The 18,048-nt window shown below is 45.6% G+C and overlaps 1 protein-coding gene and 1 long non-coding RNA gene across 2 annotated transcripts in view; one reads left to right on the top strand and one right to left on the bottom strand.

The window, feature by feature from the left end:
- The window catches only part of DHRS7B (dehydrogenase/reductase 7B), a 27,084-nt gene extending 19,484 nt beyond the window's left edge, over positions 1-7,600 (bottom strand). The window contains exon 1 of the mRNA XM_056535072.1: positions 7,443-7,600. Within this exon, the coding sequence (XP_056391047.1) occupies positions 7,443-7,462 (20 nt within the window). The 5' untranslated portion in view covers positions 7,463-7,600. The remainder of the gene's footprint in view (positions 1-7,442) is intronic.
- Positions 7,485-18,048, top strand: LOC130284596 (uncharacterized). Its single transcript, XR_008847102.1, has 3 exons — positions 7,485-7,608; positions 16,842-16,977; positions 17,754-18,048. It is a non-coding gene; the product is annotated as an uncharacterized LOC130284596 (long non-coding RNA).

Below are 18,048 nucleotides of genomic sequence, written 5' to 3'. Positions count from 1 at the left end.
ACCCTAAATGTTTTGTAAAATTGTAGTGTAAATTACCCCTTAGCCTGACTTCTGGCTGATAATAGAACTACGATATTTTGTTTTAATTTTCATGAAATAAAAAGCAACCAAAAATGAATACAACATTAAAAAAAACTACTTTCTGACTAAACAGTGTTTCGTTCATCCCTTGCCCCAAAATATACTGACAAATAATGTAGTTTGGCCAGTCTGATGTACTGTGCCATCATGCTGGATCGGTACTGCTTGAGCCAAACGTGGTCAATGACTATAGATGGGATAGATAACACTACATCTTTTTATTGTGGACTTGGAAAAACTTGCTCACAGAAAGTGACATGTCACCAGATAGAAAGAGAAGCTGTGTGCCCATGTGATGAATCCTAGTATGCCTTTTCTATGCCTCCCACAAAACGACAATGTTACTTAACATTCTCTTCACTGTGCTCTACAATACTACAGTGATCCCTCAACTTACAATGGCCTCAACATACAATAGTTTCAACATACAATGGTCTTTTCAACAGTCCAGATCTGTGAAACGTGTAAATGGCTGGAAGAACTGACCAATCAGAATGGGCATTCACTGGTAAAACCCCTGTATTACTGAAGTGTATGCACTGACTGATGTCTGGTAGCGCCCCCTACAGTACAGGGAGGTATTACATGTTCTGGACACTTTACCTGTATCAGGGTTACTTGCTCCTCTGGACACCAGGTGAGGGCGGCTCAATGTTACTTTTTTAGGACACTGCGTGTACTGTACAGTAGGGATCGACCGATATCTATTTTTTAGGGCCGATACCCATAATCTGTCACCTTTCAGGCCGATAACTTATACCGATATTTCGGTATAAGTTATCGGCTATTTCAACCAACCCCCCCCCCCCCGGAGGGGCAGAAGCCGTTGCAGATCAATGATTTAAAGCGGGCGCTTTAAATCAATGAACTACAGCGGCTTTTGGGGTGCCAGAGACGGCTGCCCGCTTCTCTCCCCCTGCCTGTCCTGAGTCTAACCACCACGGTTGCCCCATCGCCTCCCCCCCCCATCCTCTGCCCACATGTTGCTGCCCCATTGCCTCCCCCCCATCCTCTGGCCACATGCCGCCGCCGCTGCCCCATCCTCTGCCCACATACCACCACATCGCCTCCCCCCCCCCAATCCTCTGCCCACATACCACCGCCCCATCGCCTCCCCCCATCCTCTGCCCACATACCACCACATCGCCTCCCCCCCCCCCAATCCTCTGCCCACATACCACCGCCCCATCGCCTCCCCCCATCCTCTGCCCACATACCACCGCTGCCCCATCGCCTCCCCCCATCCCCGGTATTATAATTACCTGTTCCCGGGGGTCCGCAATCCTTCTGGCTCCGTCGGCGTCCTGCACTGTCACTGTGCGTACTGATGGTGACGTCGCGTTGGGGACGTCACTCAATTACGCAGCGCACAGCAACAGCGCAGGAGCCAGAAGGATCGCGGACCCCCGGGAACAGGTAATTATAACACCGGGGATGGGGGAGGCAATGGGGGGCAGCGGCGACGGGAGGCGGGGCATTATCGGTAAGGTAATTGCCGATACCGATAATGTCCAAAATCGCGATTATCGGACGATAATATCAGCCAAACCGATAATCGGTCGATCCCTACTGTAGAGGACCCCGAAGAAGCTCCTGTCCTTTACATAGACCAGTGTTTCAAAAGCAGGGTGCCCCCAGCTGTTGCAAAACTACAACTCCCAGCATGCCCGGACAGCCTTTGGCTGTCCGGGCATGCTGGGAGTTGTAGTTTTGCAACAGCTGGAGGCTCCATGCTTGGGAAACACCGACATAGACAGTGATTTACATCTCCCAGCAGATCTTTCTTACTTTTATACGTAAGGATTTGCTTTATCTGTTTTAGTTATCTACTTATTTCTCTTTAATCCTCACTTTTTCCTATTTTTGGATGACATTTTGGTGCCTTTAGAATCAATTACCAGGTTTCTATAGAGCTCTGGACTCAACATACAATGGTCGTCCCAGAACCAATTAATATTGTAACTTGAGGGAGCACTGTACTAATAGTCTACCATTAGTTACTATTACAGGCCAAGGACACAGCAAAGAGACATCTCGTTCTTGAATGTCCTACGAATCCCAGCCCTCTCCTTGTCAGGAAGATTACAGACATTTGAATGCCGACAGATCTGCTTTCTATAAGAATGCACAGCCATAAGACTTGCTTATTAAATGAAGACACTATCATAAGAAAGCATATAAAATAATGAAAAGTGACCTGACAGACTCACCGGCTCTCCCCTCTGCAGTCCTGGAGCTTGTGGTCACATACAGTCACAGACATACCCGATTCATATGACATTACAAGAATAGAAGCTGGGGAAGCCAAGTCCTTGAAGTCAGGATACTATGCAGGGCTGCCCTTTAACCTCCGAGGTTTAACAATAAGCACCCACAGACGCATACAAACTCAAAGCAGACCCTTTAAAGGGGTACTCCGCCCCTAGACATCTTATCCCCTATCCAAAGGATAGGGCATAAGATGTCAGATCGCTGGGGTCCCGCTGCTGGGGACCCCGGGGATCGCTGCTGCAGCACCCCGCTATCATTACTGCGCAGAGCGAGATCGCTCTGCACGTAATGACGGGCAATATAGGGGCCGGAGCATCATTACGTCACGGCCCGCTCCTTTCAATACAAGTCTATGGGAGGGGGTGTGGCGGTCGTCACGCCCCCTGCCATAGACTTGCATTAAGGGGACGGACCGTGATGTCATGAGGGCCGGAGCCATGACGTCACGCTGCTCCGGCCGCTGTATCGCCCGTCATTACGCACAGAGCGAACTCGCTCTGTGCAGTAATGATAGTGTGGTGCCGCAGCGGCGATCCCCGGGGTCCCCAGCAGCGGGACCCTGGCCATCTGACATCTTATCCCCTATCCTTTGGATAGGGGATAAGATGCCAGGGGCGGAGTACCCCTTTAAGCTTGTTTTGAGTTTTCCTGACAGGATTTTCTAACAATTTGTCATTTTTTTCTCCTCAGAAACCACGAGGGCTCGTTCACATCCGCAGACCGCTTTCAATGGGATCCTGCTGCTTTGTGCACACTGCAGATTTTCCGCAGTTGAATTCTGCTGGCGGAAAGTACATCCGTCCAAAGCATGACCATGTTCATTCTTTGGGTGGAATTCTTTTTTAGATGACGTACGTTCACAGGGTTCTACCACCAACCAATTCTGGTGGAGCCTGATGCAAACAGACATTCTGAACTCCGGCGGCTGAATGTCTGCTGTGTGAACAAGCCCTAAAAGGGACGGTGTCTTTTTTTTCTCCCATATGTCTTGAGATATTTAGTAAGGGTTTTCCTACAGGCAATAAGCCTGAAATTCCGCAAAAATATAAGACGAGTTTTATATTTTGCCAGAATTCCGCAGCGGATTCCCATTGAAATCAATGGGGCTTGAATTTCAGCGGAATTCTCTGTTCCAAGAACACAGAAATTCCGCCGGAATTCCGCAATTCCGAATTGCTGTGAAAAATGCGGAAACATTCCCTTAGGGGCACATAGTGGAATTTTTCAATTTCCCCAAAAGCAAAAATCAAAACAAATCTAGCAGGATGTGAAATCAAAACTGTAAAGGACATCTGCAGCAAAAGACAACTTATCCCCTAGCCACAGGATAGGGGATAAGTGTTTGATCGCGGGGGGGGTCCGACCACTGGGAACCCCCGTGATCTCCTGCACAGGGCCATGTGCAGGAGGTGTGCCGGCCGAAGCGTGATGTCGCGGCTGACACGCCCACTCCACGTATCCCCATGGGCAGCGTTTATGCCTCCCCACCTCTCCCTTAAACTTAAACTGTATGGGGAGGGGGTGTTCTGTCGATCTCAGTGAGGTAGACTCTACGCGCATTAGCCGCTCACATGGAGTGGCAATGCGGAGGCCCCGTTTGGGAGATCGCGGGGGGGGGGTTCCTGACATAGACAGCGGTGTCAGCAGAGAGCACTGTGGTCATACTGAAAAGAACTCCAGAAAGAAATACAACTTCCTCTGGAGCATACAGCAGCTGATAAGTACTGGAGGGATTAAGATTCTTAAATAGAAGTAATTTACAAATCTGTTTAACTTTCTGGCACAAGTTGATTGTTGTTTTCCACCGGAGTACCCCTTTAAGAACTTGAGTGTCCCTGTACGATCTTCAACTATATGAAGACTTTTGCAACTAGTACTTTTATTGCTACAAAGGGGGGAATTCGTCATTTATGGTCAACTCTTCATGCAGGTTTAGAACAGAAACGTCCTTGTGATTTTGACGTGGGTGGGACAAATTCATCAAATGTCGCACGGCCACATCACCTCTGAAAAAAGTCGCACTTTGATAAATCACTAACCACTGCAAAAACTCTTCTAAAGCAGTCCACAACATGGTTATGGTTAATATGGTCTAAATAAAAAGCTGCACGGAAACTGGCTGACTGGCTTTAGACAAAAAAAAAAAAACAGGGTATGGGTACGTTCAGACGAGCGGATCCACTGCGTATTTTACGCTGCAGATCCGCCACTGAAGGACCCCTACAGGGTCGGCAATACGCCGCTACGTGCAGACACACTGCTGCAATGTGCGAGTTGCTGCGCATGCACTGTATACTCGCACACATCTCAGCCGCTCCCTGGGCTAGGCCGAGAGCAGCCGCGATGTGAAAGTACACTGTGCATCCACGTGGCGACTCACACATTGAAGTGTGTCTGCTCGTAGCGGTAGATTGTCACTCCGAGCAGCCACCTGTAAAGGCAGCATACAGCGGTCTTTCAGCATCGGATCCGTAGTGTAATACACACCCTAAGGGTACGTTCACACGGCCGTCTGTCCCTGTTTTTTAATCCCCTTTTCGGTTCTGTTCTTACAGGCTGTAAATGGATTAAAAATGTTTTTTAAAAATCCCATTCATGTCAATGGGATTTTTTTTTTTTTACAATCCGTTTGTACCAGTCTGCACTCATTTCCGATTTTTTGAAGGCAGAAAAACGGCACATGCAGTATTTTTTCTTCCGTCAACAAAACGGAAGAAAAACCGATACAGTAAATTTTACTTTGAAGTCTATGGAAAACGGACGAGCCTTTAACTGAACAATAACGGATACAAACAGATAACATTCGCTTTGGATCTGTTATTGTCCATTTTTTTTTATTTCTTAAAGTCTGTTTTTATTTTTGACGGGAGAAGAACGGGACAGGTCTAGACGACCGCGTGAACACAGCCGTTAACAGTTTGATGAATCCCCCCCCCCCCCCCCCCCCAAGCATCTAAAATAGGGCTATATCTCCATAGTGTGAACAATTCCTGACACACGTTGTGCTAGCAGGTGACTTCAATGTAAGACCATTTAAAAAAAAATAAAAAATTACCAGATTGGGTTTTCTTCCTAGATTTCTTTTCTTTTTGATGTGGGATGAAATATTAACAAAACATTTTTTCGTTACCAATCATTCGACTTGCTATATCAGGGTAGAAGTGGCAGAGAAGTCACAAGCAGGTCACAGTTGCACCTGACTAGCACTGAAATCATGTGCCACCTGCAAAATGCTGAACTTTGGTAGTGGGCCGTGGCTGCACCAAGCCTGCAGTCGCATCGCGACCACACTGACAATCGTAAGGCTGCATTCACACCATGTTTTTGCAATACAGTTCCCGTATCAAGTTTTTGATGAAAAACCGATTCCTCAAAAGCGGACTTAAAGGGTAGCTCCCACCATCCTATTTTTTTTTTCCTGTCCCTGCCTATTGCCAATTTATCCCTAACCCCCTCCCTGCTTTTAATTTTTATTTTTACTATATTAAAAATAACTTTTTTTCTGCCTGGTAGTGTGCTTACAACCAGGCAGACTTTCCCAGCAGGCAGACGTCACTGATGCCTGCTGGGGGGGACGACTTCCGCCCTTAGTTCATCTACACAGGGTGCCTCCAGCTGTTTCACCACTACAACTCCCAGCTTGCCCTGACATCTATTGGCTGTCAGGGCATGCTGGGAGTTGTAGTATTGAAACAGCACCCTGTGTAGATAAACTATTAGTTAGTCACAAGCGGCGCTGCGGCGCTAGCCTGTTCCCTCCGTCAAATCCCCCCCCCCCCCCCCGCGCCATACCCCGTTCCCTCCATCACAACCCCCCCCGCATACCCCGTTCCCTCCATCACAAACCCCCCTCCCGCATACCCCGTTCCCTTCATCACAAACCCCCCTCCCGCATACATCATTACACTTACAGTTACTGCAAAGTCCGGCAGCGGGCCTGCAGGGACAGCGGCGGCGACGAGGCGACGGCGATGTGCGGGAGGAGTGGCTAGTGGCCGGGGAGCCAATGCGCTCGCTCACACCTGTCTGATTGACAGGCAGGGAGCAAGTGCAGCCTAACTTAAAAAGGACTGATTGCCACTCCAAAATCAGTCCTTTTTCAGGCGTAACGTCACTAGTGGCCGGTTTTTTAAATGTAAATTAAACCATTTTAATGAAAAAAATAATCATCATAAAAGTATATTAGAGATATGTTGTAGTACATAAGTACTACAACATATCAAAAAATAAAGTTGGTGTCAGTGCCCATTTAACTGTATCAAAATGTGTAAAAATGTTAACCCGTGTACTGTTTAAAAAATGATGTCAGGTTGCATCCGTTTTTTATGAAAAAAATGTATACGTTTTTAACTTTTCACTCCATTATAAATAAAGTTTCACTTGTTTGATTGAAATTCCAAGAAAAAAAAACAAACTGTGCAAAGTCAAAAACTGTATGGTGAAAACCGTATGCACATACAGTTCTGTACGATTCCCATTGACTCCCATGTTTAAAAAAAAAAAAAAAACGTATACGGTTTAATACAGTTTTTTTTCACCCAGACCATAAACCGTGGTAGACTACGGTTTTGGGTACAGGTAAAAAAAAAAAAAACTGACAAAACCATGTAAGACGCAAAACGGACAGAACCTGATGCATCTTCTGGCATACGGTTTTCAATGGAGTCAGTGCATACAGTTTTCAATACAGTTTTCACATTGAAAATGTATACGGGAACTGTATTTCAAAAACGTGAGGCGATTGTGTGCAAAATTGTGATTTCATGTCACGTGACCACAGCCCGCACCTCATATGCTCATAACCATTATTAGGATCTCTGTGCTCCTATAGACAGTAATGACAGATAGCAGCAGCAGAGAGGAACTGACATTGTCCCACTATGTCAGTGTTTCCCAACCAGGGCGCCTTCAGCTGTTGCAAAACTACAACTCCCAGCATGCCCGGACAGCCTTCGGCTGCCCGGGCATGCTGGGAGTTGTAGTTTTGCAACAGCTGGAGGCGCCCTGGTTGGGAAACAGTGCACTATGTACTTCCTTACACGTGATGTGGCTCCGAGCTCTGTACTGTATCGCAGCACTTGGATACTCACTGGGATACTGTGCGCAGCATATAAACAGAGCTGCGGACACGGCCCGTCCGGATGCTGCAGTCAGGAGACTGGACATAGACAACTACATCCCCAATCTACAAAAAATACCCGACCGATGACGTCACGATGCACCCTACAACTGAGCGGCTCCTGGACCGGACGAGAGGTAAAGGTCACATGATCTTCTGGTCACATGGACGGAAGGGGAGGGGCTTTCTCCTACTGCAGCACTAGGGAGTATTCAAAATTAAAGCGGCTGGAGGTTTTATGGGAAGACTTATCACAACCTGTGCAGAGGAGGAGTGGTGCAGTTGCCCATAGAAATCAGATTACTTCTTTCATTTTTAATGAGACCTGTGAAAAATGAAAGAAGCAATCTGATTGGTTGCTATGGGCAATGCATCACTCTTTTTCTGCACAGGTTTTGATAAATCTCCCCCTTAGCGCTGGAGGCTGGAAGAGGGAAGCAGTCTGTGAGAGGGGAGGTCCATGGGGAGTAATCTGTGACCGAGGAGTGAAATAGTCTGTGAGAGGGGCGGTCCATGGGGAGTAATCTGTGACAGATGAGGGAAGCAGTCTGTGAAAGGGGAGGTCCATGGGGAGTAATCTGTGACCGAGAAGGGAAATAGTCTGTGAGAGGGGCGGTCCATGGGGAGTAATCTGTGACCGAGGAGTGAAATAGTCTGTGAGAGGGGCGGTCCATGGGGATTAATTTGTGACAGATGAGGAAAGCAGTCTGTGAGAGGGGAGGTCCATGGGGAGTAATCTGTGACCGAGAAGGGAAATAGTCTGTGAGAGGGGCGGTCCATGGGGATTAATTTGTGACAGATGAGGAAAGCAGTCTGTGTGAGGGGCACTCCGCAAGGACTAATCTGTGATTGAGGAAGGAAGTAGTCTGTGAGAGGGGCGTTCCATGGGGAGTAATCTGTGGCATAGGGGAGAAGCAGTCTGTGAGAGGGGCAGTACATGGGGATTAATCTGTGACAGATGAGGGAAGCAGTCTTTAAGAGGGGCGGTCCACGGGGAGTAATCTGTGACCGAGGAGGGAAATAGTTTGTTAGAGGCATGGTCCATGGGCATTAATCTGTGACAGATAAGGGAAGCAGTCTGTGAGAGGGACGGTCCATGGGGACTAATCTGTGACCAAGGAGGGAAGCAGTCTGTGAGAGAGGCAGTCCACAGGGAGTAATCCATGGCAGAGGAGGGAAATAGTTTTTTAGAGGGACTGTCCATGGGGATTAATTTGTGACAGATAAGGGAAGCAGTCTGTGAGAGAGGCAGTCCACAGGGAGTAATCTGTGGAAGAGGAGGGAAGCAGTCTCCCATATTTGTACCATTTTGGTATTGATCGGATTTTTTGAATACTTTTTACTTAATTTTTTCTGCGATATGCTGTTATAAAGTAAAGATACAAATTCTGTGTTTTTTTTTTTACGGAAACGCCATTGACCGTACGGGATATATAATGTAATATTTTAAATAGTTCGGACAATTGCGCATGCGCCAAGACCAAATACGTTTATTTTCATTATGTTTACACATTTTTTACTATGGGAAAAGGGGGTGATGTGAACTTTTGTTATGAAAGGGGTTAATGTGCATTTTTTTAAAACGTTTATTAAACTTTTTTTTTTTTTTTTTTATATACACTTTATTAGTCCCTTCGGGGACTTTAAAGGAAAACGGTCACCCCGTTCACTACCGCACTATAACCCGATACACCGGGTTATAGTGCGGGTGAACAGGAGACCGATGCGGGGTCTCGGGACTGCTATACCTACCTGCAGTCCGAAGCCCCGATCCTCCAAAGGGTCCCCCTCTTTCAGTGCTGACTTGCGCCAGTCAGGTGAGCGCTCAGTAGGCACGAGCGCTCACTTGAACAGCACTTATTAATATTTAAATCCAGCCGGCGCATTCCGCCTCAAAGCGCAAGTCAGCCCTGGAAGAGGGGGGCCTTTGCAGGATCGGAGCTCCAGACTGCAGGTAGGTATAGCAGTCCGAGACCCCGCATCGGTCTCCTGTTCACCTCCGCACTATAACCCGGTGTATCGGGTTATAGTGCAGGTGAACGGGTGACCGTTTTCCTTTAAGAAGGAATCAGTAGATTCTTTATACAGATCAATGTGCTGTTTTGGTTGGGGCCTGCTCCAGGCAAGCTCAATCAAATACAGATCCACAGGGCAGCCATGGATGAGGAGGTAAGCCTCCATAGTGGATGGCCCCACCCACGATTGCACTGTGGGGGGGGGGGGGAGCGATCCATTAAAGGGGGAAGTCAGTCCTGCCCTGCTAGCCCAAAGCTGGGCTAAATGAATGAAAAATTCACCTGCCTGGCGCCCAGAACTACATGTCTCTGGCATCAGGCGATAGGATTTCCACATCCCTGACTCTGTGTGCATGGGCACCATATAGGGAGTCTCTCCATTGGGAAATACATAGTGTGATCCTCTAAAGATGGGGTGGGAACTCTGCCCTGTCCCTTAGGTGTCATCTGTGCACTTGTTGAGAGTTTACTTACCTCATTTGTTTTCAGGCTCATGTGGACAAGAGAAATGTGAGATTGTTACAGATAATTGACATGGGAGGAAAATACACTCATAAATAATGAGTGTAGTGGTAATACACACAGTTTGGGGGGGGGGGGGGATGCGGTCGCCCCTATCAGACATGTCTACTATCCTGTGGATAGGGAATAAGTTATCAGATGCTGGATTGCCCTACAATGATAAAAACACAAATCTCCAGCATGACTATGACATAACACCACCCAGTAGAGACATTCTTAACTTCAAATCCATGTAAAAACCGATCACCTCACAATTGGTTTATTATTTGAACACTTTTAGTTTTACATTCTGAATGTGAGGTAGGAATGCCCTATAGGGTGTAGAGATGAGCTAAGTTACAGTGATTTGATTTGTCACGTACTTCTCGGCTCGGCAGTTGATGACTTAAGCCTGCATAAATTAGTTCAGCTTTCCGGTGCTCCGTGGACTGGAAAAGGTGGATACAGTCCTAGGAGAGAGTCTCCAGCCCACCGGAGCACCTGAAAGCTGAACTAATTTATGCAGGATAAAGTCAGCAAACACCGAGCCGCGAGGTTCGTGACCAATCGAATCACTGGAAGTGCCATGTACCCAACATATGGCACATCTTTCTTTCATCTGTACATAATAATGGCGCAATTTTGCACTGTGAACATTTATGTCGGCAAACTGTCAAAATGCAATGCTAGGGTATACATGCATGGGCCTTCTTGACCTTATTGGCCCCTATGTAGTCAATAAGCAACTTCGTGTTTTTACAAAAAAATTAATCTTATAAGCGCTGGTCCAGGATAACGTATAAACTTCAGATCTTAATCCATTTAGAATTAAAAAAGGTTTATTAAAAGCACAAATCTATGAGTTTCTGGCCTGGACTACCTTTAGGGGTCACCCCCAAAAGGGGCAAAGCCCTAAACTAGAAATCCCCCCCTTATATATATATATATATATAAAAAAAAATATATATATATATATATATATGTATATATATATAACTTTTATCAGCACATATAGTTATAAAGAGTGCATCTGCACAATATGAACGCTAGGTGTCAGTGTGTTATTTAACATCACAGCCTCTGCTCAGGAAACAAGGAATAAATTCACTAAAATCCCAAATTCACTAGAGCAGTGGTTCTTAACCTTGTTGGAGGTACTGAACCCCACCAGTTTCATATGCGCATTCACCGAACCCCTCTTAATTGGAAAAATTAAATATGATTTTTTCAAATTCAAAACAAAGGAGGTATATACTTAAGTATATATTTATACATAGGTGCACAAAATGAACAAAACCATTAAGAACAAAGAACAAAACCATGAAAACATGATTTTCACACAATAACAAAACATAATGAATATTTACTGCAAATCAGTGTGACTTCTGCTGTTGTCTTTCAGAGACCAGTTCAGAAATGCGCGGCTTTACCTTGTCAAGTGCCACTCTCGTGTCATTTCCGCAACAATGGCAGTGTTCTCCCACATTAGGCAGGCAGTGTTCCCCCCACATTAGGCAGACAGAGTTCCCCCACATTAGGCAGACAGTGTTCCCCCCACATTAGGCAGACAGAGTTCTCCCACATTAGGCAGGCAGTGTTCTCCCCACATTAGGCAGGCAGTGTTCCCCCACATTAGGCAGACAGTGTTCTCCCCACATTAGGCAGGCAGTGTTCCCCCACATTAGGCAGACAGAGTTCCCCCACATTAGGCAGACAGTGTTCTCCCCACATTAGGCAGGCAGTGTTCCCCCACATTAGGCAGGCAGTGTTCCCCCCACATTGGGGAGGCAGTGTTCTCCCACATTAGGCAGGCAGTATTCCCCCACATTAGGCAGGCAGTGTTCTCCCCACATTTGGCAGACAGTGTTCTCCCCACATTAGGCACACAGTGTTCCCCCCACATTAGGCAGACAGAGTTCCCCCAGATTAGGCAGACAGTGTTATCCCCACATTAGGCAGGCAGTGTTCCCTCACATTAGGTTGGCAGTGTTCCCTCACATTAGGCAGGCAGTGTTCCCCCCACATTAGGCAGATAGAGTTCCCCCTCATTAGTCAAGCAGTGTTCCCCCACATTAGGCAGGCAGTGTTCCCCCACATTAGGCAGGCAGAGTTCCCCCACATTAGGCAGGCAGTGTTCCCCCACATTATGTAGGCTAGTGGTCTTCAACCTGCGGACCTCCAGATGTTGCAAAACTACAACTCCCAGCATGCCTGGACAGTCAGTGGCTGTAAAAAAAAAAAGTTTTAGTTTTGCAACATCTGGAGGTCCACAGGTTGAAGACCACTGATGTAGGCAGTGTTCCCCCACAGACATACAGTCTCCAGGCTGTATGCCTGTGTACTGCCCACTTCAGTGCTCTGACCACCGCTCCGGCTATAGCAGTAGGTCTCGGCACAGGTGGTTGGAGCACGAAGATGACGTGCCGCTGGTCACTTACCAAGCTGGCCAGCGTGCGTCTTCCTCCTTCTCTATCCTCCGGTCCTTGGAGCCTTCATTTCCATGGGCACACGCACATGATGTCAGTGACGTCCCGGGGGCCCTGCGTTTTTAAACTCAACGCCGGGCCGCAGGGAGTTAATAGTGATGGGGGGAATTGCCCTGTCGCTACAGGACGGGCAAACACCAGCTCTGCTCGGGGCCCAAAGCAATTGCTTGGTTTGCCTGTCCTGTTGCGACCTCCCCCGCCGAGCCCCAGGACTGAGTAACCGAACCCCTGGGGTTCGATCGAACCCAGGTTAAGAACCACTGCACTAGAGTGTGCATCACATACAATATGAAGGACAGCCACTCGCTATGAGAAATAGTATACGAAGGGAAATGAGTGAGGCTAATGAGCGAGATACACTGTTGTATTCCTTATATCCCCTATGTTTGTGACGTTAACCTGTACGTTATCAAAGGGCGTCATCAGATTCACCAATCCTATGTTCAATTGTCATGGGACATCCCTGGGGTACTACATCATGTATATTCGCACATGCGCTGTGTCACTGCCAGCTCTGCGCATGTTTCAAATCTTAGACTCGTGAACCAAACAAAGTATATAGTGCGCATGTTAACGGACTTATTCCAATCTCCATTATACCGCTATTCATTCTGCGCATGTATCTGGACTTAGAGCCGAGATACTAGACATCATGTCTACTGCGCATGATTCTATACTTAGTCCAAAAGACGGGTAAGTAATGTGATAAGGTGTAATATAGGGTGTCTTCTAGCCCACAATGAGCAGGCTGAACAGAACTCACATAAAACCCTAAAGTAAATAAATATACAAATTAAAATAAATATAGATATGAAATAAAAGTGAAATCAATTAATATAATTAAGCTATAAAAAAAAACAGACTTAAAACCGTGGTATACTACAGTTTTAAGTTTGGTAACAAAACCGGATACGGGGCAAAAATGAGCCGACCAGAGTCACTATCTGACTCCGGTCGGCTCATTCAAATAAATGAGATGGGGGCCGGGTCCGGCTGGGATACAGGTATGTATCTCCCAGCCGGATCCGGTCCCCGTATGTAAGAATCATGTTGTGAATGCACCCTTAGACTAAGTATAGAATCATGCGCAGTAGACATGATGTCCACTTTCTCGGCTATAGGTCCAGATACATGCGCAGAATGAGTAGCGGTATAATGGAGATTAAAAATAAATCTGTAATCATGCGCAGTATATACTTTGGTTTACAAGTCTGAGATTGGAAATATGCATGCAGTGACACAGCGCATGCGCGAATACACATAGCGCAGTATGCCAGCGATACGCATGATGTAGTACGCCAGGGATTTCCCATGACAATTGAACATAGGATTGGTGAATCTGATGACGCCCTTTGATGACGTACAGGTTATCGTCACAAACATAGATGATATAAGGCATACAGCAGTGTATCTTGCTCATTAGCGGTCGTACATTGCCAGGTTTCCTTTCAAATACTATTTCCCATAGTGTATGTGATGCACACTAGTGAATTTGGGAATTTAGGGAATTTATTCCTCTTCCTGAGCAGAGGCTGTGATGTTAATTAACACACTGACACCTAGTGTTCACATTGTGCAGATGCATTTTTTTTTTTATAAATATATGTACTAATAAAAGTAATTTTTTTAGGGGGATTTCCGTTTAGGACTTTGCCCCTTTTGGGGGGGGGGGGGGGTTACCCTAAAGGTTGTTGTTCAGGGATTTGGTTGTTCTATTCTGGTCTGGAAAGTGCACTTTCCTTACAGACACTCCCCATTCATCTGCAGTAGAAGGAGGAGTGGCCTTAGATTAACTTTACCATCTCAACATGGAGATTAAAGAAAGACAGTTCTTCTCGTCTACATAATATATTCCACATGATAAATGAGGTAACGCAAAAAAAATTAAATTGTGTATCTTACCAAGAGTATACATAGCTGCACTTCTGGATGAAAGAAAGATGGCTACCTGGGGTCCATACAAACGCCTATAATCGGAGCGAGTGATCAGTAAGCTATAAAGAAGAGTTCTATAGTCATCATAACTGAATATTATAATATGATGATATAGCATAACAATCCCAGTGGATATTACTAAAGGGGTATAAGAAAGATGGAGGGATTCATCAAAACCTGTGGTGAAAAAACAATGTCCACTTGCCCATAGCAACCAATCAAATTGCTTCTTTTATTTCTCAGAGACCTTTTCAAAAATGAAAGAAGCAATCTGAATGGTTGCTATGGGCAACTGGTCAACTTTCCCTCTGCACAACTTTTCATAAATCTCCCCCGATATCTTTTAACATGCTCTTTACCTGCATGCCATTGTAACTTTTGGATGAGGCACACTAACGCTTGTCATTGCTTACAAAGCAGACATCCCCCTCCAATAGGGTCATATAACCTCCTTGATAAAACAAAGACTTTCACAATCAGAGGACACATTCACTCTGATACTTGAGACTTCTCTAAATATGTGGCTCTTGGCACAGACTAACAGTCAAGACTAAAAAAGTGAACATACAGTGGGGCAAAAAAGTATTTAGTCAGCCACCAATTGTGCAATTTCTGCTACTTAAAAAGATGAGAGGCCTGTCATTTTCATCATAGGTACACCTCAACTATGAGAGACATAATGAGAAAACATTTTTTTTAAAGAATTTATTTGCAAATGATGGTGGAAAATAAGTATTTGGTCAATAACAAAAGTTCATCTCAATACTGTTATATACCCTTTGCAATGACAGAGGTCAAATGTTTTCTGTAAGTCTTCACAAGGTTTTCACACACTGTTACTGGTATTTTGGCCCATTCCGTCATGCAGATCTCCTCTAGAGCAGTGATGTTTTGGGGCTGTCACTGGGCAACACAGACTTGCAACTCCCTCCAAAGGTTTTCTATGGGGTGGAGATCTGGAGACTGGCTAGGCCAATCCAGGACCTTGAAATACTTCTTATGAAGCCACTCCTTTGTTGCCCGTTTGGGATCATTGTCATGCTAAAAGACCCAGCCACGTTCCATCTTCAATGCCCTTGTTGATGGAAGGAGGTTTTCACTCAAAATATCATGATACATTGCCCCATTCATTCTTTCCTTTACAGGGATCAGTCGTCCTGGTTCCTTTGCAGAAAATCATCCCCAAAGCATGATGTTTCCACCCCCCCCTTTTTTTTTTTTTACCAAAAAGTTCTACTTTGGTTTCATCTAACCATATGACATTCTCCCAATCCTCCCCTGGATCATCCAAATGCTATCTAGAAAACTTAAGACAGGCCCGGACATGTACTGGCTTAAGCAGGGGGACACGTCTGGCACTGCATGATTTGAGTCCCTGGCGGCATAGTGTGTTACTGATGGAAGCCTTTGTTACTTTGGTACCAGCTCTCTGCAGGTCATTAAATAGGTCCCTCCCTGTGGATCTGGGATTTTTGCTCTTCGTTCTTGTGATCATTTTTACACCACAGGGTCAGATCTTGCCTGGAGCCCAAGATCGAGGGAGATTATCAGTGGTCTTGTATGTCTTCCATTTTCTAATTGCTCCCACAGTTGATTTCTTCACACCAAGCTGCTTGCCTATTGCAGATTCAGTCTTCCCAGCCTGGTGCAGGTCTACAATTTCTTGTTTCTGGTGTCCTTCGACAGCTCTTTGGTGCTGGCCATAGTGGAGTTTGGAGTGTGACTGAGGTTGTAGACAGATGCCTTTTATACTGATAACAAGTTCAAACAGGTGCTATTAATACAGGTAACAAGTGGTGGACAGAGGAGACTCTTAAAGTAGTTACAGGTCTGTGCGAGCCAGAAATCTTGCTTGTTTGTAGGTGACAAAATACTTATTTTGCAAATAATTTGCAAATAAATTATTTTAAAATCAGACAATGTGATTTTATGGATTTTTTCCCCCCATTATGTCTCTCATAGTTGAGGTATACCTATGATGAAAATTACAGCCTCTCATCTTTTTAAGAATTTGCACAATTGGTGCCTGACTTAATACTTTTTTGCCCCACTGTATTTTGCCTTATGTTTGTCTCTAAACCACCTTTTATTTTGCTCAAACATTCCACTTTGCATGGTAGTGTTTGTCCCAGACACTCTGTAACCTAGTGGAATTAAATTGAATCATTTTGATTCAAGATGGAAGCTTTAGACAATATCATACCTCTCATATCAGAACCTCTGATATAAATAGCACAACATGGTAGCAGCATCATGCTGTTGGGGTGTTTTTCAGCAGCTGGGACAGGAAGACTCATCAGGTTTGAGGGAAAACTTCATGGAGCAAAGTATAGAGATAGCCTTAAAAAAAATGTTTCTTGCAAAAATGTTTTTTTTTTTTTGTGCCCAGGCTGTGTGAGAACATAAAAAAGGCCTATGCTTAACTCCTTTCAGACTTTTTAACACTGTGCCCTGTCTCCGGTGAACTTCGCTTGCTGCAACTGCAGACAATACGTCACAGCGATCAACCAGAACCAGAAAGCAAAATACTCTTGAGACAAGATGCTGGGGTAACATAGCTGCGAGGCAGGTAAGTATAGGCTTTTTCTATATTATGACACAGCTTGGCAAATTCAATGAAAACCTTGTATAAAGGTCTCTGGACCTTAAAGGGTAGCTCCCAGCATCCTATTTATTTTTTTTTGCTAGCCCGTTCCCCCCCCCCCCCCCCCGCTACGGCACTAGCCGGTTCCCTCCGCCCCCCCCCGCCCCCGCATACCCCGTTCCCTCATTACACTTGCAGTTACTGCAGAGTCCGGTAGCGGGCGTGCATGGACAGCGGCGGCAATGAGGCGGCGGCGGCGATGTGCGGGAGGAGTGGCCTCCAAGCCAGTGGCCGGGGAGCCAATGCGCTCGCTCCCGCCTGTCTGATTGACAGGCAGGGAGCGAGTGCAGCCTAACTGAAAAAGGACTGATTGCCACTCCAAAATCAGTCCTTTTTCAGTGGCCGTTTTTTAAATTAAACCTTTTTAATAAAAAAAATAATAATAAAAGTATATTAGAGATATGTTGTAGTACATAAGTACTACAACATATCAAAAAATAAAGTTGGTGACAGTGCCCATTTAAACTTGGCTAAATGTTCACCTTCCAAAAAGACAATGAGGGGGGGGGGGGGATCAAAACCTGTGTAGAGAACGGATGGTGCAGTTGCCCATACCAACCAATTAGATTGCTTCTTTTATTTTCAAAAGGCCTCTGAAAAATTAAATAAGCAGTCTGATTGGTATCTGACTGGTAACTATGGGCAACTGCACCACCCTTCCTCTACACAGGAGGTAATAAATCTCCTTCAATGACCCTAAGCACACAAGACAACACAGGATTGGCCTAGAGACAACTCTATATTCTTGAGTGGCCTAGCCAGTGCCCTGACTTGAACCCATTCGAACATCTCTGAAAAGACCTGATAATGGCTGTCCACTGAAGGTCCCCATCTAACCTCATGGAGAGGATCTGCAGAGAAGAATAACAGAAAATCCCCAAATCCAGAAGACTGGAGGCTGTAATCGCTGCCACATTTTCTTCAGCTAGGTACTAAGTAAAGAGTCTGAATACTTATGTCAGTTCAATATTTTAGTTTTTCCTTTTCAATAAATTT

Source organism: Hyla sarda, chromosome 8, assembly GCF_029499605.1.
Source record: "Hyla sarda isolate aHylSar1 chromosome 8, aHylSar1.hap1, whole genome shotgun sequence".
Lineage (NCBI taxonomy): Eukaryota > Metazoa > Chordata > Amphibia > Anura > Hylidae > Hyla > Hyla sarda.
Note: the sequence above shows the minus strand (reverse complement) of the source record. Positions and strands in the feature narration are given on the sequence as shown.